This window comes from Mesoplodon bidens (genome assembly GCF_964165515.1).
Source record: "Mesoplodon bidens genome assembly, contig: HAP1_SCAFFOLD_206, whole genome shotgun sequence".
In the NCBI taxonomy this organism is placed as follows: domain Eukaryota; kingdom Metazoa; phylum Chordata; class Mammalia; order Artiodactyla; family Ziphiidae; genus Mesoplodon; species Mesoplodon bidens.
In genome coordinates this window covers 163,209-190,063 of record NW_027672582.1, presented here as the reverse complement: position 1 = coordinate 190,063, position 26,855 = coordinate 163,209, and the positions used below count along the sequence as shown (strand labels likewise).

The 26,855-nt window shown below is 37.2% G+C and overlaps 2 protein-coding genes across 2 annotated transcripts in view; one reads left to right on the top strand and one right to left on the bottom strand.

The window, feature by feature from the left end:
• Positions 1-4,901: 4,901 nt before the first annotated feature.
• On the top strand, positions 4,902-10,380 carry LOC308609966 (E3 ubiquitin-protein ligase RLIM-like; the record flags this gene model as incomplete). The annotated part of the gene is made up of 2 exons (XM_081259237.1): positions 4,902-4,929; positions 8,939-10,380. 2 exons carry the CDS (start codon positions 4,902-4,904, stop codon positions 10,378-10,380), a joined length of 1,470 nt encoding a protein of 489 aa, XP_081115363.1.
• Positions 10,381-13,700: 3,320 nt separating this feature from the next.
• LOC308609965 (putative spermatogenesis-associated protein 31C2) overlaps positions 13,701-26,855 on the bottom strand; it is a gene marked incomplete at its 3' end in the record, with an annotated part of 41,091 nt that continues 27,936 nt past the window's right edge. Inside the window, exon 4 of the mRNA XM_081259236.1 lies at positions 13,701-13,745. Coding sequence (XP_081115362.1) covers positions 13,701-13,745 — 45 coding nt within the window. The remainder of the gene's footprint in view (positions 13,746-26,855) is intronic.

The following is a 26,855-nucleotide window of genomic DNA, read 5'->3' as shown; positions in this document are numbered from 1 at the left end:
ATTTGACAGAACTTTTTTCTGTAGTCAGGCTAGGATTATAAGACATGAAGGGTGAGGGATAAAGAGTTTGATCATATATCAAGGGTAGAGGATTTTTGCTAAACTGACCCACCAGAATTCATGCTAATACTAGTCTAAATGGGCCAAGGACAGAGCCTAAGGTCAGGGACTAGTTAGAAAGAGGACTCAGAAAAGCCTGACTCAAGTTTGGTCAAAGAAGAGTGCTATGGTCTGAATATTTATGTTCCCTCAAAATGTATATGTTGAAATCCTAACCCCCCAAATTGGTGGTATTAGGAGGTGGAGCCCTTGGAAGGTGATTAGGTCATGAGGGTGGCACCCTCATGAATGGGATTAATGCCTTTTATTTCATATTTTTTGTGACTATTATTATTATTTTCATTGAAATATAGTTGGTATACAATATAAGCTACAGCTGTACAATATAGTCATTTGCGATTTTTAAAGGTTATACTCCATTTATAGTTATCATAAAATATTAGCTATAGTCCCTGTGCTGTACAGTATATCCTTGTAGCTTATTTTATACATAATAGTTTGTACCTCTTAATCCCCTACCCTCTCCCCTTCCCTCTCCCCACAGGTAACCACCAGTTTGTTCACCACATCTGTAAGTCTGTTTCTTTCTCGTTATATTCACTTGTTGGTTGTATTTTTTAGATTCCACAAATTCCTTCATGAATGGGATCAATGTCTTTTAAAAGAGGCTCCAGAGAGCTCACTAGCCCCCTTCCACCATGTGAGGACACAGCAAGAAGGTTCTGGCTATGAATCAGGAAGAGGGCTTTCACCAGAATGAGACCATGCTGCTATCTTGATCTTGGACTTCAGGCCTCCATAACATTACAAAATAAAGTTCTGTTTTTTATAAGCTACCCAGTCTGTGGCATTTTGTTACAGCAGCCAGAATGAAAAAAGATGGAGAGAGAATCTTTGCCAAAGGCCCTTCCTTCCTCCCTTCCTCCCTCTGGCCTTTCTTCCTTACTTTACTTATTTCACTCTCCAACGCATATTCATTTAGTATCTACTTTAAGGAACTGAATAGATGGAAAACACAGGTTGAGCTATAAAGATCACTATTCTTATAGTATACAGTTTATTGGAGGAAGAGATAAGCGTCTGTGACAGAGCATGACATGCACAATTTTATTTTAGATAAACTGGTCAGGAAGACCTTTCCATGGAAGTGACATTTAAACTGAAGTTTGAAAGATGAAAATGTAGTAATGTTGGCAAATCTAGAGTGATTTTTGTAAGGCCTTACTACACATTTTACTTTATTCTATATGCAATAAGTTGTCAAATGTGTTTGAAGATAGAGGATGCATTCTAATAGTGTGGATAAGAGCTTGCATTTAGCCTGAATATTAAAGAGGCCCCAGGAAACCTGACCATAAGGAAACCCAAACTCTGCTCCCAATACAAATGCTACTTTTTAAAAAACTTTCACCCTTTGGTCAACCTACTGTCCATTGAATTTGTTGAGGTTTGTGGATATTAAGACTTAAGCAAGAGAGGCAACTTGATTATAGTACAGTAGTTTGAATTTAAGCAAAATGGTATGCCTGAAATGTAGGGGCCTTTTTGTAATGTAATTTGAAAATGTGGTGAGTTTCTTTGAATAGGCAACCCAGACTGACCATTCAGTGACTCTCCATAAGAGCGACTACAACACCCATTTAGCACCATAAAAGGGAGAGTCGACATGACAGAGATGTGAGGTGACCATTTTTACCCACACCACACGCTGCCATTGTGGTTACACCTACTGGTGTAAATACCTGGTGAAAGAGGCAGTGCACTTCCCTGTGACTGCAGGCTACTGAACAAAATCACCAACCTCCCTTCAATAGGAGCATATAAAATTCTAGGCCTGGAGAAGAACAAGTAATAAAGTAACTATGTACTCTCCCCTGAGTTCATTATCCTCTTCTCTTCTCCCTACTGGGTCGAAGGAAGGCAGAAGATAGCATTAAAGCTCATTTTCAGGGTCTGCATGTTCAGTTGTACAGGTGGTGCACTGCATATTTATAGGAGTGTCGTTCACTTTCTTCTTTACATGAATGGTGCCCCCTGGGAATTTTAGAGTGCACAACCTGTGAATCTGTATACGGCAGGCCTGCTTAATTTAGTTTTACTCATATATTGTGAGCTTTTGTGTTGCTTATTCATTTTGTGTTCTCTGTGTTCATTTGTTTTGAGAAACAAACCTGATATCCGTTTCATCCTTGGAACCGTATAATTCATCTTTAAATATATCTATATAGGTAACAAACAGAATATTATTTATGTATATGTAAGTTTATTTATATATTACAATAATCTAGGATGTAAGACTTTACAGATAAACAAATGTGCGGAAATATGAACTAACTTGCTTGTGAATAACAGACCTGGAGCATGCCTCAGAGAAAGTGTGTAAAATGGCTCAAAACTAGAGAAAGCATAGAAGCAAAGTATCCACTGAAACGGCACTAATAGAAAAGCTATCAAAAGTCTAAATCCGAGCAGAACTGGGAAGAAAGGAAATCATAAGAGGGATGAGACCTTGCTAAATAAATACATTTTTATTTCCATAATTAGAGGTAAGCATAAGGAAGAGGTGAAACTAATTCCTAGTGTCAAGACTATGTAAGTGGAAAGGGTGTGATTTCAATTAACAAGAATTTCGTGTTTAGATTCAAAACAAGTATTTGTGTCAAAGAACCAATTCCAGTAGATTCCATGAGACATGCATATTTAGATTCATTTTTCTGCATCAATGTTTTCAAGCTTTTAACCCATCCTTCTGGTAGGAAAGAAAAAGACATAAATATATGAAATATCTTATCAAGCTTTAATTATGTTTACTGCTCGATTTAAAATTACTCTTTATTAAGTTAAAACGAAGATATTCTAGACTAACTCCAAAGCAGAATTGAAATGGCACACGAAAATGATCAAACATGATTCAAGCATCTCATTTAACTGAGATTTTACTACGTTTGTGTAATGATGTCTGATATTGTGTTTTCATTAAACATAGCAGACTAGAGCGAAACAGGGAGAGTCATCCTATAGACCTTGTTTGAATCTAAACATATTATCTATTACTGTAACTTTGAGAAAATCACTTAATTTGCATCAGCCTCCATGCCTTTATCTCTGAGAATAGTAATACCTATCTTGCATGGGGCTTGAGATCAAATAAGTTAAGACACAAGCAGAGTGTCTAGCAATTACAGTTGCTCAGTAAATAGCTCTTAATATTACCAATGGTCTCTGATGTGGGAAAACTATTACATAATAAAAAGATCCTTAATCGGGTATCTTTAAAATCATGTTGAATGCAAAGAACTTCAGATTTTATGTCCTCCCTTTTTTTATTTTTACCCAGAGAATAATGCAATTCAGAAAACAGAGGGAGAGATTAATTTCCACTTCAACTGAAAAGTCATCATTATAAGAGTTTTTTCATCATGTGCTATAGTACATTAAATATAACCATAAAATCTTTGTTATCTCTCTATTGAAAGGTAGAATGTGGTGTCCCTCTTCTTGAATATGGGCTGATCCAGTGGCTTATTCAATCAACAGAATGCAAGAGAAAAGGTGTTCTTGCACTTGTGAGGCTAAGTCATAGGAAGCCTTACAGATTCCAGCCAAGTCTCTTGAAATGTTTACTTTGGGTAAAGCCACTCACTATGTAAGAATTCAACTATTTTGAGATATCCAGGTTGCTAAGACTCCAAAACTACACCGAGAAATTTCATGGAGAAAGACAGAGACAGAGAGAAAACCAGCCCCAGATTTTTCAGCCTGTGCAGCCCAACTCAAGTCCCAGATTTGTGAATGAAGATGCCATCTTGGTTGGACATTTCAGCACCAAAAGATGTGACTCAAAGAAAACTTAGCCAGAACCAAGGCCCCAGACATATGACACCAGTCAAGTTGTCTAATCTATCTCCAATCATTCAAGCCACCACAGCTGAGGCCCAGTCATGATGGAGCAGAAATGAACCATCCCCAGTATTCTTTATCTTTATTCTTAGCTCACAAAGTCCTGACTATAACAACATGGTTTCTATTGTATCTACCACTGCGTTTTGGACTGGTTTGTTATACTGCAATAGGTATCTGGAATATATGTCTTGATCATTTCTTACAGTTCTAAAGCCACAGAACTCCTTTTACCCATATTCAGGGAGAATGCTATCTCTTGCTTATTTTCAGTCTCCCTTTGAGTCATAGAATCTGTTCAGAAGCTTCCTTGGACAGAGTCAGTAAAAGAAAACTCTTGATTACAAAACTCCATCATTACAACCAGGATAAAAGAATAGCCAAATCTGCTCACACACACCCCGTTTTTTCACCACATCATAAACAATGGATTGGCCAAATTTTTAAGGGCTTGACTCTGATTGAAAGTAAGCAACTTTCCATCTTCAACCTCTTCCCCTCCAACTCAACCTAGAGTGATGCTCTAGCCAACCTCCGGACTTCCTGATGCACCTCCCATCTCTGAAATGAGAAGTGAAGAAAAAACATCTTCAGAAGACCTCTAATATCAAGACAAGGGATAGAACAAAGGCCAAAGCAGCAATATTGCCATCCAGAAGAAAAACTACTGAACCTACACTGCAATATTCAGAAGGAAAGTCAAGACTTGAGAGAACTAAGTGTAAAGCACAGCTGTATTGGTGGCTTCTATTTAAATAATCAAGGTCAATAAGTAGGTCTCTGGGATGATGATCCCTATACCCTGTTACTTGCACCAGAATTGGGACATAACCAGGAACAAATAGTTCAGGAAGCTAGAGTCATTGACACTGAGAGCCAACTACAGGGAACACCAAACATCCCGGGCTATTAGTTCATGTGCTTCTGTACGTAAATTTGGAATGACTGTAAGACTTTCTGAATCTTCAGGTAACTTGCATACTATTCTAATCAAAAGCAGTCATGCTCCCTCTTAAGCTAAACCATACAACTTCAGAATCAGGTGTTACTTCTTATTGGTACCACTGTCCACTAAGCAAAGACAGAAATGCAGAAGTAATCCTGACCCCTGCCTTTCCCTCATATTCCCCCTCCCCACTTTTCCCTCTTTCCCATATATTACTAGGTTTAATCAGTTCTGCTGCCTAGAGATCTGTTAAAGTCCTTCATTTTAATCATATCCCTTTGCCCTGATTCAGATCCTTGTCATCACTAGCCTAGGCTGCCCTCTATTTCTGACCCTCCCACCTGAACTGTTGCCCTTCATATTCATCCTCAACACTACTATCAATATTATTTCTAAATTGCAAATTTGACCATCAACTGTCTAAAGACTTCAACATCTTTCCATTGCACTAATGATAAAGTCCAACTTCTAAACATGTCATAAAGGTCTCCATTTTTTGGCCTTGCTCTGCCAATTTAACTAATGTCTTTTTTTAGTAATTAAAATCTACTATCCTTGTTGTTTTACGAGTGTCAGCAGTGGCTGTTCTCACTTTTGAAAATATTTCCCGCTTTCATTCACTTAGAAAACTCCTATTCATCCTTTCAAACCCAAATGCAGTGAAACCGATTTTCTCTCTCACTCAAATCACTTTCTCCTCAAAACTGTACTTTTAACTCTGTGTAGCTCAATTGTTTGTTATACTCTAATGACAACACATTCTTAAATATACTCACCTTTGTATCTTAATATCCGATAATATGACTGACATTTAACAAACGCTAAACATACTTGACACTTGAATTGATTGAATTGAATTAAACTGAATCAATCACTCTCAAGAACACTAACGATTGTTAGGGTTTCCTGCATCAAGAGTACAAATCACGCTGAATTTTCATAGTACTGCTAGTTTTGATTGAGGCACAGCAAACAAGTTTACAACGGATTTCCCCTGTGAAAAGAATAACTTCAGTAAAAGATAACAAATACACTCAGAAGTCCATAAAGGAGGCAGGGTGGTCTAGGGGATTCTGTTCTCATCCAAAGACTTGCTGAGATTTGATTCAGAGGGGAAAGATTGATTTTTCTAGCTTAAGTTAAACGAGGCATGGAACAAATGTCAAAAGCAGGACATAGACTTAGATTCTTCACTGTCACACCAGTAAAGTTCCCATCCTTCCATCTCCTTGAGAACAAACAAGAAAGACTGCTGTGGACCGTGAACAAAACAACAACCGTGAATTTACACAGCTCCTTAAACTTCTAAGCTGTGTACTGAGAGTGAATTAGAGGTCTCCTCCAGATAGCATTGCAAATGAGCGTTATTTTATTTTCACCAAGCCTTTCAGGTGATACATGCGACAAAATCAGCAGGGTCAGTACTCACTGTGGCAGACAAAGTAACTATTATGTATCTGTCCTAAAAGTTCCTGTGATGTTCTGGCTAGTTTTGCTTAAGGACTATTTATAATATTTATGAGAAAGGAGGACAAAAATGAACGTGATGCTTTTGTGGAGAAGGAATTCCCTGGCTGAGCAGAAAAGCCTGCCAAAGTTTTGGTGTTTCTTGTTTGTTTGAAACAAGACTGAAGGACCATATAATGCAAGATGAAGCCATTAACAGTTAAAAGGGAGAGGACACACTAAAGAGACTCAGCCAGGGCCCTGGTAAATTATCCAAAATTGTGGGCTTTCTTAGTGAGAGTCTAGGATTTGAGAAATTCATGAGGAGAAAAGGCGGAGGTCCCTGGGCACCTGAAAATGAGAATTGCTGCCTTGAACTAGGCTGACTTTGGCATGGCATTTTGAAGAAGGCAGTCCTATGGAATGTAACGAATAAATAGAGCATATCAGAGCCTGAAAACCTGAGAATAGGCTCATGTGGGTGAAACGAGGTGAAGCACGGTGCTTGGTACACTATAAACCCTCAGTAACATTGGCTGGTTTTGAATGAAATGAAACCTAACCTGAATCCAGTCCCTACTCGGTAACAGCGGGGAAGATAATGGGTGCCTAGGCAACGTCTAGCAAGTTCTGGGCTCGAGGCGGCTCCCAACTGTTGCGTCACCAGGGGCCACAGAACTGAGTCGGGAAGGGAGAAGGGAGGAATCTGTGCGGAGGGTCATCCGACTGAGTCGGAACCGGACACTCTGGCAGGAAGTAGAAAGCGAAGAAAACGAAACGACCATTGGTGAATTTCAACAGCACGTCGTGAATTTCAGATAATTTTCCACTTGTTTATTAAGATGGAAAACTCGGATTCCAACGATGAAGGAGATGGAGTTTCGGCCCAACACATAAGTCAAACGGACCGATTGGTTCGGGAAGAAGATTTCTCCAGGTTCGTAAATAATCTGAGTGAAGAAGATTACGAACTTATGAGAGACAACAATCTTCTAGGCATTCCAGGTGAAAGTACGGAAGAAGAGTTGCTGAGAAGACTTCAGCTAATTAAAGAAAACGCACCACAAGACTCAGATGAAAATACAGGTATATTCTGCTTTTGGAGGGAATAGGATGGGATGAATAAGGAACTTCATAATAGGAAACAGTAACTTCATAATAGGAAATAGTAAATTATAGAGAAGTGACTTACATTCATTTGGTAAGTAACTTCTCATAAAAGGAACTGGCATTTACTTGATTTTGGGTGAGCATGTCAAGGTCTGTTTGTTTGTTTTCCTGATTCACATTTGGGTTGTTTTAATTGGGAAACAGTGCAAAGTAGCCTATTTGTATTTTTCTTGGTTTTCTACCTCAACTGAAAGTCCCTCCTACTTCCTGAATTATTTTTTCTACATAGACATGTAAAAAAAGCAAACAGAAATAGTCTCCACTGGGGACAATTGTGCTCTCTTCAACACCTGGGGACATTTGACAATGGCTAGAGATATTTTTGGTTGTCACAGGGGAGGCATGGGTGTTACTAGCATCTAGTGGGCAGAGGCCAGGGATGCTGCCAAAGATCCCACAATGCACAGGATAGCTCCCCAAAACAAAGAATTGTCCAGCACCAAAATGTCAATAGTGCTAAGGCTGAGAAACCCTGCTCGGACCTCAGGTCTGGTGCCTTCCCTTCCAGTGTGAAGCAGAGGATTTTGCTGTCTAATGAAGAGGATACTATAATACTTTGGCTCTTGAACATGGTCTTATAGGTACCATGCTAGGTTCAGTCTATTCATTTGATCTGACCTTCAATTTAATGTCAATTAAAAATCTTGGTAACTTTAAGAAGTATTCAAAATGCAAACACTTTTAAACCTATAAAACTTGTTTATGTTTGGGCAATAACCTTATATTTTAAAACAGCTTATCTATTATCAAAAGCACATAAGTGAAAAGCCTAGAAGTAGTCATGTTGGAGACTAATGAAAATTAGACAATAATGTAAATTGAACTAAACTACTAGCATTGTACCTTAACTGGTGTTTACCTTGTTTAATTGCATTAGTGTTTTGACAGTGGACTGAAAAAAAAGTCTCTTGACATTCCTCTGACAGTGGTACACAGGGCTGTGTATATGATGAAATACTGAAACATAGACTTCCTCCGGATTCCCTTTTTAAAAAATTCTCTAAGTTTATCTAGGATTAGCTCACTCTTTTTGGATGGAATCGAAACTTTTCTACCTTTACTTATAAATCTACACAGTGCAGTTTATAAAATATTAACTCTATAAATGTGAAATCAGTTGAAAACACCTGAGTATTTAAGTTCTCATTTTTTGTTTGTTTTTGAAACAAAGTTTCAGAGTGCTATTTTATGATGGTTCTAATTTTGGTAGTTCTTTTATGCACCCTCCCCATTTTTTTTTTTTGTTAACAGACAGAGGAGACTCTTCAGATGACGTGTCTAGTGGTGACTCTCTAATAGACTGGCTTAACTGTTCTGGACAAACTGAAAATATGACAAGTGGACAAAGAGAAAACCAATCTTGGAGAGAAGAGAGCCAAATTAATCCTAAAAGTGATCAGTTCATATTCAGTTTAGAAATAAATGCTAACCTTGATCATGGGAGTCCAAATCCAGAGAATGAATATGTAGCGTCTGCAAGACTTCCCAGAAGAGAAAATATGGAAGACAGCCAAAGGCAAGTGGAAAGTCCACAATCTGAATCAATATTTACAAGACCATCTATGTCTGAACAAGATACAACTGAAACATTAATGGAATTCCCACCTACCACAAGTCAGAGAAGAGCAAGAAGTAGGAGCCCAGAGTATCGGAGAACCAGAGCAAGAATTGAAAGTTGGTCGCCTCCACGTTCACTTAGGGAAATTGTACAAAGACTGAATCATAGTATACCCTCTCAGAATTTTGAGCAGCCTCTGCTAAGTGAGAATGCGAGATTTTCTAGAACTGAGCACCGAGAAATATTGACACAGCAAATGACTGGATTTGAGTTGCAAAATAGCGGTCTTATTGAAACTTCTAGAACAAGGAATGCCGTTCATGGAGAAAATTCTCCAGATACAACCAGCAGTGGTGAATCTTGGGGAATGAGGGAAATATATCCAACCATACCCTTCAATCTTGAAGTAGGACAAGTTCATTCTGGAGCATATTCTCAGAGAGACAGCAGAGCTAGTAGAACTCAGTTAACATCTGAGACACCAAACAACACTGTCACTTCTGAAAGTGAACGAGGACTGAGGCATATGTATTCACATTCTGAGCAGGCAGGTGTGAGAGCTTATGTCAATACCATTAGAAATCCCGTTTGCAGAATGTTCAATACTAGCTTAAATGATACAACATCTGTTCCAATTCAGAGCACGTTAAGGCAGACAATGACAGAATTTAGTAACTCAAATAACCTTATGGACAGTGACAGTAATTTAGAGCATAGTGTCTCACCTCCAAGTCCAAACATGGAATGGCTAGAGTCACCTAATGGTAGTAGTAGTGGTACATTTGGTTCTGATTCAAATGCTAGCTATGATACCCATTCAAGTTCCACACTGAGTTGTCATTCAAGCCCCAATTGTACGTCTAGTTCCAGTTCTAGTCCTATTTCTGGTTCCAGCTCAAGTGATGAAAATTCAGGAATTAGATCACTGATGTTTGAAGGCAGTGAAGAAACAAACTTAGCAGCAGACTTATCATCAGAGACCAGGCAAGTGGGTAGACAAATTAGCCTAATAATATATGATGAAAGTGACTCTGGGTCCTCCCATGATCTGCAAACTACAGGACTCACCAAAGCACAGATTGACAGCTTGGCTGTAAGATCTTTTGATGAAAATGATGCACTAAAAGCCTGTAGCATTTGCCTTACCGAGTACACAGAAAACAGCAAGCTTCGCATACTACCTTGCTCCCATGAATATCACAGTCACTGCATTGATCGCTGGCTGTCTGAGAACTCTACGTGTCCGATTTGTCGTAGGCAAGTAGTGGATTCCAATGAGAGTGAAAATCCTGATCGATGAGTTCTCAGCTACATAAAGTGTTATAGGGCTTCCCTGGTGGCGCAGGGCTTGAGAGTCGGCCTGCCGACGCAGGGGACTGACAATAAAAATTAATTTCACACCATAGCAGTTCACTGAATTTCAATAAAAACTTAGCATGTGCACTGGGTTGGGATGTTCCTGATTCCATGGGAGAAATGTCTTAATATGATATAATGAATCTAGATAGATCCTAGTAGTATTATCTCGTCATGTAAATCCCAGACATCTCTTAGCCCTGTTCAATCCTGGTTGTGCATGCAGAGAAACAGAAACCCAACCAAAGATCAATAATTAAGAAGCCATTTAAGACTACATTAGAGTCATTCACATAAAGAAGTCATGTTACATTCCTAGAATGCCATAAAAAGCTTTGAAACCCTTCTCTTCCTATCTCTCTCCACAGCAGTTTATCCCACCTCCCTAACACTACCTTAACGTTTCGCCTATTCCCCACTACCAATGTATCAGTCAGTTCTAGCTAAAAACTGATGGCACACTTTAAAAGAGTGATGGAATAGCATTTAATGAAGAGACTAAAGTGTGTAAAGAATGAAGGGAAACCAAGAGATGATGAAGTACTCTGAGGCTAGCAGCTGTGAGAAGCCAGTATTATAACCACTAGGTTTGAAGGGGCATAGAGAGATAGCAGTTCCTGCAACCCAGAATGTCTTCGAGTTATAGGAGAAGCCCACCCAACAAGAGATGTAACCTTAGAAAATGGCATCCACTGCCAACCTAAAGTTTGGAAGGGGGCAGATCATGGAAATAAATACCCTTGCCTTCTTTCCTCCTGACTTCTAATCACTTATCAGTAGGTCATATTAACCCAACCCAACCTGAAGACACAGAGAGACTGGTCCATGAAGCTGATAAAGATCAGCCTCCTGGAATCACGAAGCAGGGTTAAGAAGGATGGCGAGTAGATCCGGTAAGCAAATCAGAGACCATCTACCACAACCAGCATTCCCAACTCTCTTCAAACCCAGCCTGTGTACGCTTTCTTGCCTCTTCCGCTTCCGCTTGTTCTCTATTCCACTCTATGACTCAGCTCTTTAACAACCCTCTCTATTTTCCTTTCATTTACTCAGATCTTGTATTTTTAAAAGTGATAAGATGGGCCTCCCTGGTGGCGCAGTGGTTGAGAGTCCGCCTGCCGATGCAGGGGATACGGGTTCGTGCCCCGGTCTGGGAGGATCCCATATGCCGCGGAGCGGCTGGGCCCGTGAGCCATGGCCACTGGGCCTGCGCGTCCGGAGCCTGTGCTCCGCAACGGGAGAGGCCACAACAGTGAGAGGCCCGCATACCGCAAAAAGAAAAAAAAAAAAAAAAAAAAAAAAAAAAAAAAAAAAAAAAAAAAAAAAAAGTGATAAGATGACAAAGCCTTAGAACTTAATTACCTTTCTCTTAAACATGTCACACTTTGATTTGCTGTGATTGTAAACAACTAAGGATAAAGGGCAGTTATAGGTATGTCTTTAATTTTTGCTGCTTCAATATATTCAAGCTTCAATTTCTTTCTATATATGTTTAGTTCATATAATTAGTTTTTAAAACAGATTCTGATGTCTTATAAAGGGTTTTATGGTTTATATATGACTCTGAATCCTTGTGTGAATGACCCAAAGTAGCCAATTGCTGCTTGGAGCCTCACAAGCTGCAATATGAAAGCCTTAAAGGTAAAACTTGGCTTCAAGAAACATGTCTACATAGTTCAATTCTAACTGTCCCCAGTAAAACCATCACCCAAAACCCCGAGTATTTGAAATCAAAATTTAGGTCATGCTTCCTTCCAACCTAAACATAGTGAAGGATTTTTCTCCTAATTCAGCCTGAAGACTATTTTTGGGAGGTTGTATTGGCCAGTCCAGAAAATTTTGCTTAAATTTTTCAATCCTGGTATAGGTGAGAGTACATTGTATTATAACCTAAAGCAATAATCAGAAATTTTGTGCAATGTGCAACCTATACAAATGTAGGCAGTGTTAAGTATACACCTTCTCTAAAAAGTTAAAGTCAGCAACATCACTGACCTTTCTTTTCTCTGTGAATTGCTGGCAGCCACAGTTTTTGCACATAACTACAACGTATAAATGGGGAGTGGTGGTGAAGTTTTTGAAAACATCTTTGAGGTAGCATATTTTTCACACAGAAGATATCTGCATGGCCAGAAATGAAGGCTTGGATCAAACCTCTGAAATTTACATTAACTTCTGAAAGTTGTTTGAATAGTCTGATTTTTAGGAAGTATTTTTGATATCAGATATACTTCATTTAAAGTGAGTAGAATAATTATAACAGTACTTGGCTTTCATACTATCCTAACAGATTAAAACCTTCCAAAGGATGATAATTGCTTAATTAATGCTTCAGTACATTCACATGCACATTCTGTGGTCGACAGAATTCTAAGATGATGCCCAATGATCTTTGTAGGAGCCCCTCCCCTTGAGTATGAGAGCTGTGAATGTGATGGAATATCATTCCCATTATTAGATTATGATATATAGCACAGTTGATTGGGAGATTATCCAGAGTGAGCCTGACCTAATCAGGGGAGCACTTAAAAGGCACAGAGAGGACTTCTAATCCAGATAAGATGGTTTATACTCCCCTCTCCCTGCTCCCCCTTTATACGCACAACTATATATCCTGGAAATAATATGAGACAACCAAAGGAGATCTCTGAAAGGTCTAGAGAAGGTGAATTGCCTAGGGACCCTCAGAATGGATGAACAGCCTCATGGCAGGGCACCTTATGACCCTCTACCAACAAAAAAATGTGATCCAGACCCAGCATTTCCTAACTCCCAACTTAGTAACAGGAAGTGGCTCAAAGAGGCTCTTCCTCCATCACATCAAATGGAAATCCCCCAAACACCAGGCGAGCCTTGCAGAACCTGCAACGACGAACAATTGGAAGCCCTGATGACACTAAGTGACCAGGGAAAGTGCTTTCCTTCCCCACTGGGCCTGAGATCCCCCTTCACCACCCAGACACGTCAGTGGCTAAGGGTCCCAGCAAAAGTGCTCCTACCACAAAAAGCTCCCGCCTGGACAATGCTCTCCTCAGATGGGCCTGAGACTCCTCTCCCCTCCCCAGAAACATCAGGCAACTTGCTGGTACCGGCAACGGAGATCCCTCCACAGAAAGCTCTCAACCTGGTAAGCACCCTCCACTCCTTACAGTCCAGGGAGATTCTGTCACAAGTGCCTGGCCCAGGAAGGACTCTTCATCACGTGTTCCAGAGATGCCCTTCCCTCACCAGAAGCACCAAGTGCCGTATCCTGGGGAAGCTACTTCAGACCGCATAAGCAGCATGAGAAGGGACCAGAGGTAACCCCACCTGCACAAGAGAAACAGACCAAAAGAGTACCACAAAGGGTCAGAAAATTAGGTTATCATGGAACCACCGTCCATAAAAGTACAGGAAATGTGTGCCAAACCTATAAAGAGTGAATGCCTGCTAAAAATTAAAAAAAACAAAACACTTTAAATAGGGACCAAAGTATCCTAACATAATAGCCAAAATGTCCAAAAGACAATAAAATATCACTACTTATACCAAGAACCAGATACATGACAGCTTGAATAAGATGGGACAGATGATGCCAACAGAGATGAATTAGATGTTAGAATTATCTGACAAGGGTTTAAAAATGCTGATTTCAGACCTTTAAGACCTCGAACACAGAACCTAGTCACTCCATGCCAGTATCCCCACCTATAGGACTGTGAGCTAATAAAGGGATGCTGTTTTAAGCCATTACATTTGTACTAATTTCTTATGCAGCAACAGACAACTAATACAACTTCTCAGCTAGGATCCATCCTGTACCTAGAAAATGATTAGAATGAGTCCTAGACAAGTAAATGGCTTAATGTCTTGGTTCTAGGCCCACTATAACATTATATTCTACCATTTTTCCCAAAAATGGAATCCCTAATTCCTGCTACTGAAGCTGCTAGAAGACAGTATCCTTCCTGTTTGAACAACCACCAATATCGTATCACTCTAACTTTACTTCACATCACCCTATCTCATTCTACCAGTGTATGCTGCTTATATCATAAACCCAATTTAACACTCTGACTTTGAAACTATAGAGCCACTTATTTTTCTCTCAAAGCGATTGCTGAGTATTATATTGCTCTTCCAAATCATATTCCTCTCTGTCTGCCCTGACAAATCAGAAATGGAGAAGATTTGTACCTGAATCTTCTGAGCTCAACCTGATACGTTTTTTACATTACAGTATATCAGTTTAAATACACAGCATCACTGTGGTTGTGAGCATACATATTTCCATCTTAAGAATTTTCTCTGTATTTTCTTGGTAGTTTTTAAAACATTTGTTTATTTTGGCCTAATTCCAAAAAAAAAACCCCTTATCTGAATAACAAATTCTTTTTGAAAGTAGTTATAGCCTGTGGATAAGTTTTTGATAGCAATATAAAGTCTATCTTTTTTGGCTAACCCTGAAAATAAGTTGTGCTCTCAATATTCCATGAAGAATTAAGTATAAAGATTCTGTTGTAAATGCAAACAAGCCTGAGCATCGAACAACATGAACATCAAAACACTGCATGTACTGGAAAGTTCACAAAGAAATGTGACGTTTCTCTTAAGTAATATTACTTGTTATCCATATGCAATACTTTGAGATCTTCAGTATCTTCTTTACTACAATTAACCAAACATTTCATGTCTTTTCATTATTTGAGAGGTGAATGTATACTCCCTTCAATGAGAAGTTCCTGGTATGAGAATTTCGAATGGAAACTGAACTGCATTTCTTTTCTGTGACTTCATTTAAGATTTGAAAATTCTTTACCATCCTAACTCAGGCTTTCTCCCTATGAAATAAGAGGCTCTCCTTTGTGTGATATTCAAAATTCTCCATTTTTAAGCATCAAGCCAGCATCTTTAACATCACTGCAAAAATGTGGAGATTTGGAAAAGCATGTTGGGGAAAATCCTTTTTCTCTCATCCACCATTCGTAGAGGACAGACACTAATTATAAGCCAACTCTGGGCTCTGGGTTCTCCATTCTCACATCACTAGTCACAACACAGTTATCTACCACCCCTGGCCTTGTCATCTTCTATTCTGGAAGTGTATTTTTTTTTTCTTTAGTATGACTTGTGACTATCTAAAACATTTTTTATTTATCTTGTGCTTGTTTTCTTCCCCATTCCTATCACAAAATAGAAGCTCCAAAAGATCTTTCTTTTTTTTTAAATTACTACTACATTTCTAAAAACTAGAACAGTTACTGGCATATACACACACACACACTCACACACACACACACACACACACACACTGCTTCAGAATTTTTGGCCACTGTGAGCATCCCAGACTTATTTTTCACCCTTTATTCTCCAAAGAAAACCTATTTTAATACTGTTACCTACCATCCTGGATTTGATGTATTTCAACCTAGATCTCTCTCACTTACTTAACATATTTGTATAGGGTTTCTTGCCTATTAAGTTATAATATCTGCCAACCCTTTTCTAAATCACTATTCCAGGCATTCAATGCTGACCAAGAATGTGCCATGCCCAATGCTGGGTGCTAGGGTTATAGTTACAAAGTACAGCACTTATCATGAAGAAATGTATTACATTTTAAAGAAGGCAGCTGAATAAACATACAGTAACACTCTATGTCAGGGATGCCCTGACACAGATTCAGATACAGGATAAAATGGAATGATCTAGGAGGAGAAATCTACACTAATAATTCAAACGTCCTTAAAGTTGGGTTATATCTGAGTTGTATCTTACAGGACTAGTAGCAATTAGCCAATGAAATGAAGTCATTAATTTTATTCTAAGCAAAATAAACACTTCATGCAACAGTAAAGATGCATTGAAAATTTAGGGCTCAGTAAACAGTAAGTATGAGTCATCATGCTCTGGGGTAGAATAGGAAGAGATGTAAGTACATTAGCAAGAAATGAAGAGATGAGGCCAAAGAGGCAACAAGTGGTATTGTGTATCAGGCTGAAGAGTTGAACTAGATCTTCTAAGCAATGCACAATCAAGACAATTTTTCTAATAGGAATAAAATTTTTCAATTTTTAGAATGGTCATACTAGCAGGGATATGAACAGATTGTCAAAATTTAGATTGTCCCACTTACGGAGTTACGGCATTAACTGGAAGAAAAAAGTATAAAGTCCTGATATAATGGTGAGACAGTTGAGATATGGATGCATATAGATTCAAGTAGTATTAAAGAAACACAATAAAATTTGGTGGCTGCTTGGATAATTTAAAGATGACCTTAAGTTTCTGGTTTAGGTGACTGAGTAGATGGTGAGAAGTTCCACTGATATAAGAAATGTAATATAACTTGTTTGTCATAGTAGAGGAATAGATGACAATTCAGCTGGAATCTCTGAGATTTGAGATGTCAGAGTGATATTTTAGTGGCAATGTTCATCTAGCTATCACGGAATATCAAGTATGCTTCTAAAATTAGGATAAAGATGCCAGACTGAAGTCAAAGAAGTATGAGGTATTGCCTGTGGAAGTGTGTTCCATGGTAGTAGTGGAGGGAGATGGATGGAATCCTTTGGAACAGGAGCAATTATAAAGTAGACAGACATAAAGAAGCTAGCAAAGATAATCAAGACAGAAAAATGAGAGGTGTAAAGATAATCATAAACACAGAGCTCATGGTCTTCATTCTTAAATATGAAGAGAAAACAAAATATCTCTAGATGTTAAGAAGAATGCAAACTCCTAGGAAAGCAAGGGTTTTGTAATTTTCACTACAATAGTCATAGCACCCAAAACACGGCCTTGCCCAAAGTAGATGTTCCATAAATATTTGTTGAGATATTTGAGATAGGCATGACATAAGAGAGAATAAGATAAATATTAAAAATAGCAAAATAAGTCCTGGGAGAAATAGGAATAATTCATGGACTAGGAAAGAACCTGAAAGGCTTAGTTTTACCATGAGCAGATGGAGACCTGCCACTATTCTAAACACATACAAATGTTGAAAGCATAAGTCTTTGGCAGGAACTGTAACAAACACACTGGCCATTATAGATCACCTGGAAACAGTCTTTACCTATCTTTTTTAAAAGGCTCCTTTTTAAAAGAAAGAATTGGTAAGAGGGTGGTTAAATGCCTTTCTGTCAGGCTTTTTGTTTGGAGAAAAAGGTGTAGGTGAAGTAACTGCCCCACATAGATTCTCAGTCTACGTCTCCCTCTTGCCATCCTGAGTTACTCAGGAGTTCTGCTGGGCACATATATATCTCAGAAGCTGAAGCCCTCTCCTTGCATATTATAGTAGTGGGCTTCCCTTTCTTTCAGGTTTCACCGTTATTATGATAGGTTTTTGAGAGGCAAAGGTAATGGCTACGTATGCTTACATTCACAAACATCTTGAAGCAGAGCCCATTTTCTTTTGTATTTTGAAATCCAATATAAAGGAATTTAAAAATTCAGCAAGAGGGAAAGGGTTTCAGAGTATTTGGACTTGAAAGAGTATATACCCATAACTTCATTTTTGCAAGAAAATTAGCTTCTTGAAACCTTATGCAATTGCTGCCATGGTCATTGTATTAATTTTAAGTTGTAATTTTAGAGAACACTTACAAATTAGTTTAAAGGCTAGAAAGGAATTTATTGACTCACAATACAACAAAGTTTGAAAGTGCCGATACTTTCAGACACAGGTAAGTGTGGGGGCCCAAAGGATATAAATAGAAAATGTTTCTCTGACTTGGATATTCTTCCCTCTGCAGTTTGTTTTGTTTGTTTTGTTTTGTTTTGTTTTGTATTATTTTGGGGAAACCTTTCTCCAAGGGGTGGCAAGAAAAATGACCAATCCCAACTCTATTTTTGTATATTACCAATTTACTGAACCCAGGCAAAGAGAAAGCCTTTTTACAAAAGACTGACTCAGCTTGGGATTTCTGTTAAAACCTCAAGTTCAGGGAATTCTAACTGGCCAGGTCTTGGTCACATGCCCAGCACGAGAATATGGAGGTGGGATCTCCAAGCCAAACCAGATGGAAATGTGGACAAATTCACCAAAAGTAGCAATGAAGGTCTTGTAAGGGTTCTCTTTTGTTTTTCACACTCTTCTGGAATCAATTCTGGTGGTATATATTTTACTAGGAAATAATCAATTTCATCCAGTTTTTAGATTTTTACAGCATATTTATGTTCAGTGCATCATCCTAAATTTAATATATTTCCCTTTGTGTTATTTTTCTTTCTGTTCCTATACTTTATACCTTGGCTTTCTCCCTTTTTCCTTGATCAGAATATCAAATGACATTCGATAAACTCTATATTAAGGTTTGGTGGGACAAGTAGAACCACTAGAAGGACTTTATTATAGAGATTAAACCTTACATGATAGTGGGGCTTTGTTAAGCAGTCTATGTAAATTCACTGTCCCTGCCTCTTGGTGCCAGTCCTGAAGTCAGTAGGGCTGGATGTCAGGAATGAGAGATGATCTGAAGTTAGAAGATCAAGGATAAGCTGGAACCTTCAAAGATAAGCTATAATCCAACTAGAAAAATGAACTGAACACCATATTAAAAGGATTATACATCATGGCCAAGTGGGATTTATTTGTAAAATGCAAGGATGGTTCAACATACGATAATCAATCAATGTGATACACCACATTAACAGAATGGAGGACAGAAAAACCAGATGATCATCTCAACTGATGCAGAAAAGGCAGAAAAAATATGTTCATTGGAGTTCAAAACTCCATAGAAAGTTTAAATAACATATTTGATAAAACTGAATTTGAATTTTATAAGTTGAAAATAAGCCAGAAAAAATGATGAGATTAAATGAAAATGTGAATGATAAAGGAATAAAGGATAAAATGGAAGACCCACATTCATCTAATAATATTTTTAGAAGGTGAGATTAGAGTGAATTTAACAAGTATTTGAAGAAATAGTACTTCTCAGAGATTAAGTTAGAAATAAATCCTCCGATAAAAGAAGTGCATGGAGTCACCAGTAAAAGAAATGAAAACAAATATATGACTATATCCTGTATCGTATACCTCACCTCAGCCTGATCCTTCCTTTGTTCCACATTAAAAGAATGTGCAACACTGGCAGACTACTTATATATACAATCTGACAGTGTCTCACTGTGTTCATGATTCCAACAAATCTATCCTCCACCTCTCTCCTTACTCCAGCAGGTGAGAATATTCCTAAAGCAACCCTTTCAGTTCTCCCACAGGCTAAACCCATGGATGAATTCTTTCTCCTTTCTTCACATTCCCTCCCCATAATTTTGAGATCCAGTTTACAGAACTTCCAGAGGTCAAATCCCAGCTTGATCATGCATTCTCATATTGAATCGCCAGCCTTCCCTGCTTCCCTGCTTTTGCCCTGCAATCCGGTTCACTTGCATTGTACTCTCTAATTAAATAATAGCACATAAACTCTTGGCCTGAGGCTCTGCTTTCTGGGGAACCAAGGCTAAAATACAGCTGGTAAACCACATCACATAATGGCAAAGAGGAAAGTCTACAAAGCAACTTGGAAGAAAGAAAGAATATCAAATAAAAAGAGCAATGAGACTAGTAGCAATCTTCTCATCAGTAACAATAGATGCCAGAAGATAACTGAAAGCACTATCCTTAAAGTACTAATGGAAAAATCACTCTTAACCTAGAATAGAACATTTAACTAACCATATTAAAAAATGAAAGAGATGACATTTTCAGACAAAGAGAGAAATTTCTACCTATAGATCTTCAATACTAAAACTTCCAAGGAATAGGTTTCTTACTGAAGGGAATTAAACTCACCGTGAAGAAGTGGGATTAAAGAACAAACTGAGCAAAGAAAGTGATATACATGTAGATAAATCCAAGAGGTTTAACTGTTAAACACTGTGTAATTGTGTGACTAATTTGGGGGCCAAGTCAAAAATAAAGTGCAATTCAATGGAATATTACTCAGCCTTAAAAAGAAACGAAATTGAGTTATTTGTAGTAAGGTGGATGGACCTAGAGTCTGTCATACAGAGTGAAGTAAGTCAGAAAGAGAAAAACAAATACCATATGCTAACACATATATATGGAATCTAATAAAAAAAGAAAGGTCATGAAGAACCTAGTGGTAAGATGGGAATAAAGACACAGACCTACTAGAGCATGGACTTGAGGATATGGGGAGGGGGAAGGGTAAGCTGTGACAAAGTGAGAGAGTGGCATGGACATATATACACTACCAAACGTAACATAGATAGCTAGTGGGAAGTAGCCGCATAGCACAGGGAGATCAGCTAGGTGGTTTGTGACCACCTAGAGGGGTGGGATAGGGAGGGTGGGAGGGAGGGAGACGCAAGAGGGAAGAGATATGGGAACATATGTATATGTATAACTGATTCACTTTGTTATAAAGCAGAAATTAACACACCATTGTAAAGCAATTATACTCCAATATAAATGTTAAAAAAAAAGAAATTAGAAACTAAAATAATAATAATAATAAATAAGTACAATTAAAATAGAGATGATCATTACATGGAGATGATATAAAATACAATCAGAACCAATGCTTTGAAACTCATCAATTTTGCTTTCTGTAAGGGTTAGAGCTATTAAATATAAGACTGTGATCACTCAAGTAGGAATGTTAGACCTTTAATTATTAAAAATCTAGAATTAGAATAGATAAACTCCAAATCTGTTGAGGGGAAAAACATAACATTGAATGAAAAATGCAAGTTACAAAAGGAAATATATTATTTATGCAAGTTCAAATTATAAAAGAGTAGAATAGGATTTCTAACTATAAACAAATTCTTGATTTACAAAAATATGGATGCTAGAGTATAGTCAAACTTTAGACAGTGTGTAACTAAGCAGCAAGGAAAATGCCATGGACCTTGAGAGCTCTCATGTGTATCACTAATATTTTATTCTAAAACAAGGTACCAATCAAATAGGGAAAAATCACATCTTGACTCTGAGTTTTGGATATACTAGTGATTCTGAGCTCTTTTATTAAGTTTAAATAGTTGTAAACAGTAAAAGTTAAAAAAAAAACTGTAATGGATCAATGTCCTTTACTAAGTCCTGAGTCTTAGATCATGCTTTCTCCTCCTCCTTGGACCAGTCCTTCTCTCTTCCTCCTTTTCCTTTTATCTCTAGTACATAACCTTGTAAATGGAACATAGTAAGTACACATTAAACATGTGTTGACATGAATAATTCACATGAATGAGCTTTGCAAACTAAAGCCATTATCATAAACATAAACTCCTCACAAAATAGCACAATTGTCTTCCAAGAAGTGAACCACTATAATAAACTCTGTTATGTGCTACAGAGTGCCTCAACATTAGTAAATGTGAAAATATGTACCATAATTAGAAAGCTATCTTGAAGAGCATTAAAAACCAAAGAAACAATTAACCAGCATCAGTATATTAGGTAAAAATTGCTTTGTTAGATGTCTTTCCAGAAAACTGCTAGACTACAGAAAATTGTAGACTGAGGAATTTTCTAAATATGATTCTGACGTGAATCCTGTAGACCTATTTTTGCAAATAAAAGTTTCTGTAGAGAAAGTGACATCATATAACACTGGTGGAACCAAAGCTTTTATGACTAAAGTGCACAATTACTGGTGCACAATTATATATAACTTTGGTGGGAGACTATTAAATATCTAGCATGCGAAGGTAATCTATTAATCTAAGAGTATAATTTTTAAGAGAGGTGAGAGTAGAAGGCCAATTTTTTTTTTTACAAATTTATTTATTTATTTATTTTTGGCTGTGTTGGGTCTTCGTTTCTGTGCGAGGGCTTTCTCTAGTTGTGGCAAGCGGGGGCCACTCTTCATCGCGGTGCGTGGGCCTCTCACTGCTGCGACCTCTCCTGTTGTGGAGCACAGGCTCCAGACGCACAGGCTCAGTAGTTGTGGCTCGCGGGCTTAGCCGCTCCGCGGCATGTGGGATCCTCCCAGACCAGGGCTCGAACCCGTGTCCCCTGCATTGGCAGGCAGATTCTCGACCACTGCGCCACCAGGGAAGCCCAGAAGGCCAATTTTTATGAGAGCATAAATGCTATCAGAATTGCACTTGCGCTACTATTATAAAGTAGGACACTCGCAGGTACAGAAAAATAGGTTTCTCAAGTGTGGAAGGTGAAAGAAAGAACAATGGAAATTTTAGCTTTTTGAACATAAAAATGTGAAATATATGCTTTAGCAATGAAAATGAAACTACAAAATAATCGTTTTTATTAAAAATATTTTCTTTCCAGTTACTAGGTCTTGCTAGAATACTTTTAACCCGATCATTTAATTCCCATTTCAATCCATTCTATACACCCGATTTGGTTATGATTTCTAAAAGTAATATGTATTCCCCCCCAAACCGCAATATTTCACACAATATGAAAAGAGAATATTAAGCTTACCGTGAGATTGAGTAAAACCTATCATTATGCAGTGTCCTCATAATGAGATTGCATAGTATAAAAAGAACAAAACAGAATTGAAATAATGTATGAACATCCATATGTTACAGTTAGTTCTACTTGGGTGACACATTATACAATAATTCCGTGAAATTAATTGGAGAGAAATATCTCAAGACTTGAAAAAAAATCCAAATTCACAGACGTTAATCTACTCTAGCATTAATTTTACTACTGTTCTTTAAAAATACTGTGAACCTTTCTTGAAAATCTATTCTAAGTCAAACTCTCTTTCATAGTCAACTATGATTTTTGTACATTTATTCTATGGACTCAAGGAGAGAACTGAATGCTGATATCAGAATGTCCCTTGAGTCCACAGATAGATTCATTGACAATCATCTCTATACATAGCAAAAAAACATGAGCTGATACTCACTACACGCAACACTTTTGGTATTCATACTTAGAGTGTTTCCTTCAAATTGACGTTCCATAGATTTTTGGTATGCAATTATTTATGGAAAAAAGATGAAATATTAAAATCTATAAAATCGCATAAATACACATACAGTTGATAATGTCTATAAGCAGTTAAACCAAACTTTTAATTCATATTTTATTTTTTGCATTTTTGTGAGAAAAGTATCAAACTCAAAGAAAGTTGAAAGACCAGTATAATGAATAAATATATCAACTATTAATGTACCACAATGCCAGTTTTCTCTCTCTCTCTCACTCTCCAAACACAGACACACACACACACACACACTCACACACACCTATGTCTCTTTTATCAAACAATCTGATATTAGCCTGAGGATATTATACTTCACCTCTAAATACTTCATTATGCCTGTAATGAGGATACAAACCCATATCACCACTACCACACATCCATCTTGGCTAAGAGATGTACATGAACACGGGAGGACCCTGAGGTATACCAAATATGGACTCAGAACCAGGCAAAGCAAGATGATTGGTCAAAGGAAACCTGGAAGAAATTCCCCATAAAAGTGATTCAAACTACCAAGTGAGCGCAACTCTCTCTGAGCCCGCCCATGTGTCTAGCCACATGTATTCTTTGTCCTCCTAATAAACACTTTACTTGTTTCACTACTTTCCATCTCTGTGGAAATTCATTTCTACACAGCACACAGGCCAGGAACTTGTCACTGGCCACTAGTCCCTGGTGGTCTAGTGGCTAGGATTTAGTGCTTTCACTGCCCCGGCCTGACTTCAATCTCTGGCCAGGAACCAAACTCCTGCTTCAAGCAGCTGCAGGCTGAGGCCACCTGAGATGAAAACAGGGGCAATGTTTATCTTGTTTAAGATCATGTCTTGTTAAAAAACAAAGTTCAACTGAGTAAATTTGAAAATCTGATTGGCCTTATTTGATGCTTTATGAATTGGGCAGCATCTCATCTAGTAAATAGAAGGGCACTTTGAGAAGTTTTACAGAGTGGAAGGTTTTTATAGAAAGGAGGGTTGGCAAGAAAGTCATTAGCAAAAGAAAAAAAAGGTTATTTGGGACCAGTACTATCTTCTCTTTGTAGGGAAGGGAAGCCTTGAGTTTATCATGCAGATTGCCTCTTCTTCTTGGTTTGGGGGAGATGGAGAGGGCCCCTGTGATAGATTACCATATTGGTGCCAACCAGAAAATTCCAGATTTCAGAATTAAGATAACATTTCTGGTGAAGGTCGAAATTGCAAGTAGGTTAGGTATTAAATATATGCGTGGTATCGTGGGCTTCAGCACAAATGAAACCATTTTGTGTCAGTGGTTTTCCTCCTTAATAGTCCCTAATGCAGAGCTAGCAGAAACACAACAAAGATTTGTGAAGAAGGAAATGAGTGCCTAACTCAATTGGTCAACTGGTGTAAAGAATGTGGCATAAGAATAAAAAGATCTAGAGAGCAGATGAAAGAAGCTTTTGTTTATATTTTTAAAAGGAATGTCTTCTGTGTTTTCAAATTACTGCAAATCTAATCAGCAATGTTGATGTGACTCTTAAAAATGATGCTTTTTGAAAGGTTAGAGAAAGGAAAAACAAGAAAAAAATAAGGATGTTTGGCATTCTGGATGTTGGCTAAATGGCAATTTCATCACTAAGAACATATTTTATTCTATTGTCATGATATATGGGTAATATATGTAAAGATATATTTATATGTCATACATAATATATATTTCCTTTTAATCACCCCTATTGGGGTACAATTTACATACAACTAATAGCACTCATGTTAAGTGTATAGCACAGTTAGATAAATTTTGACAAATATGTACAGTTGTGTAATCACTACCACAATCATGATACAGAAAATTTCCATTACCCAGAAAGTTTCCTTAGGCTCCTTTGTGGTCAATCCTCACCTTCCTAAAAAAGTGATATGATGATTTGCTTTCAGTGACTATAGTTTTCCCATTCTCAAATTTCCATAAATAGAATCTAACAGTGTGTCTTTGGTTCCTGTTTTCTTTCACTCAGCATGTTTTGAGGTTCATCCATGTTATGTATATTAAGATTTCATTCCCCTTTATTGCTGATGTGAATTACTCATTCACTTGATGATGAACATTTGAGCTGTTTACAGTTTGCAGCCTTAACCTTTATGAAACCATCGGGATTTCCATTAGAATTCTTTAATTTCTTACCCAATTCAACAGTATGATTTGAAAGTTATCAGAAACCTGCACTTGTCAGAAAGTCTTTAGTATGAATCTTCCTGAAGATGAAGCATTTTTGCAAAAGCATCTATGAATGATAAAAAGACTTAAAAAGACACAGTTAAAGAGCTGGTTAAAATGCAATTGACAAAAAAAATTTGTTTACTTCTGTAACATACAAATTTGACATATTCAAATTTTAGAAATTTTATTTAATTTCATATAACATAAGAATATCTATATTAATGATATTTAGTATAATCTAAATGGATAACCTAAGAAGGTTGTAGATACATTTATCTCTAATCAATTGACAGTGCCTCCCATAACATACCAAATCATCCTAATTAGTTTAATATCTCTCTTTGAGATGACTTAGGGGTCCTCTGAAACATCCCAAAGGTATCTAGAGGTCAAAATATCTTTCATTAGGATTCTATCCTTGAGAAGTTTATCCAAAATGTTAAAAAGTTTCAAGACACTTGGTCAAATAGGATTACAGATCACTGTGAAACAATGCTTATGCATTTAAGCAAAGTTACAATGAAAGATTTTAAAAGCAAGTACAGAAAGTTATAACAGATTATTTAAAAGGTAAAGAAAATTTACAATCTTAATCAAAAGCAAATCAATATTCCAAGAAAACTTTTTTCTCTTAACAGAGAGAGAAAAAAATTTTAAGTTTTTGTACCACTTTACTTTTAATCTTAAAATTCATTTACTCAATTAAATTCATTCTAATCTTAGTGAGTCCTGACAACACATAGAATTTCTTTCTAAAGATTACTTTTTCCCCAGAAATCTACAACTTTCTATATTCATATTAACTTGCCCTTTATTTTATTTCCTCTTTAGAAATAACCAGCTTTAAGACAAAATTACTTCCTTTTTCTTTAACAAAATAAATTCCTATTCTTCATACCTTCTTTTAATGAAAACACACATCCTATTACCCTGTATACGAAAATGTTCTCATTATTTCTAGTGGCTTTAATTACATATTTAATTAGAATTCTCAAGTCTTAAAAACCTAAATTCCTAGTGAAAATTAAGAAGTAAGCAATTATGAGCTGTTCTTTACATTAGCATTCTGTAGATTGGCAAATTTATAAATAAATGCTATTTATAATTTCTAAAAATATGTACTTTCTTATGGAAAATGTCTCAGTGTGACACCAAACATATTTATTAATAGTCTTAAATATCTTTACTTTCTCTGTAAAAGGAAGCCAATGTTTAGTAATTAATATTTCAGTATATTATTTTATTTGGAAAAGACCTCGATATTCAATGAATTCTCATCATTTAGCTTAATTTAGTTAAACTCTAAAATTTCAAG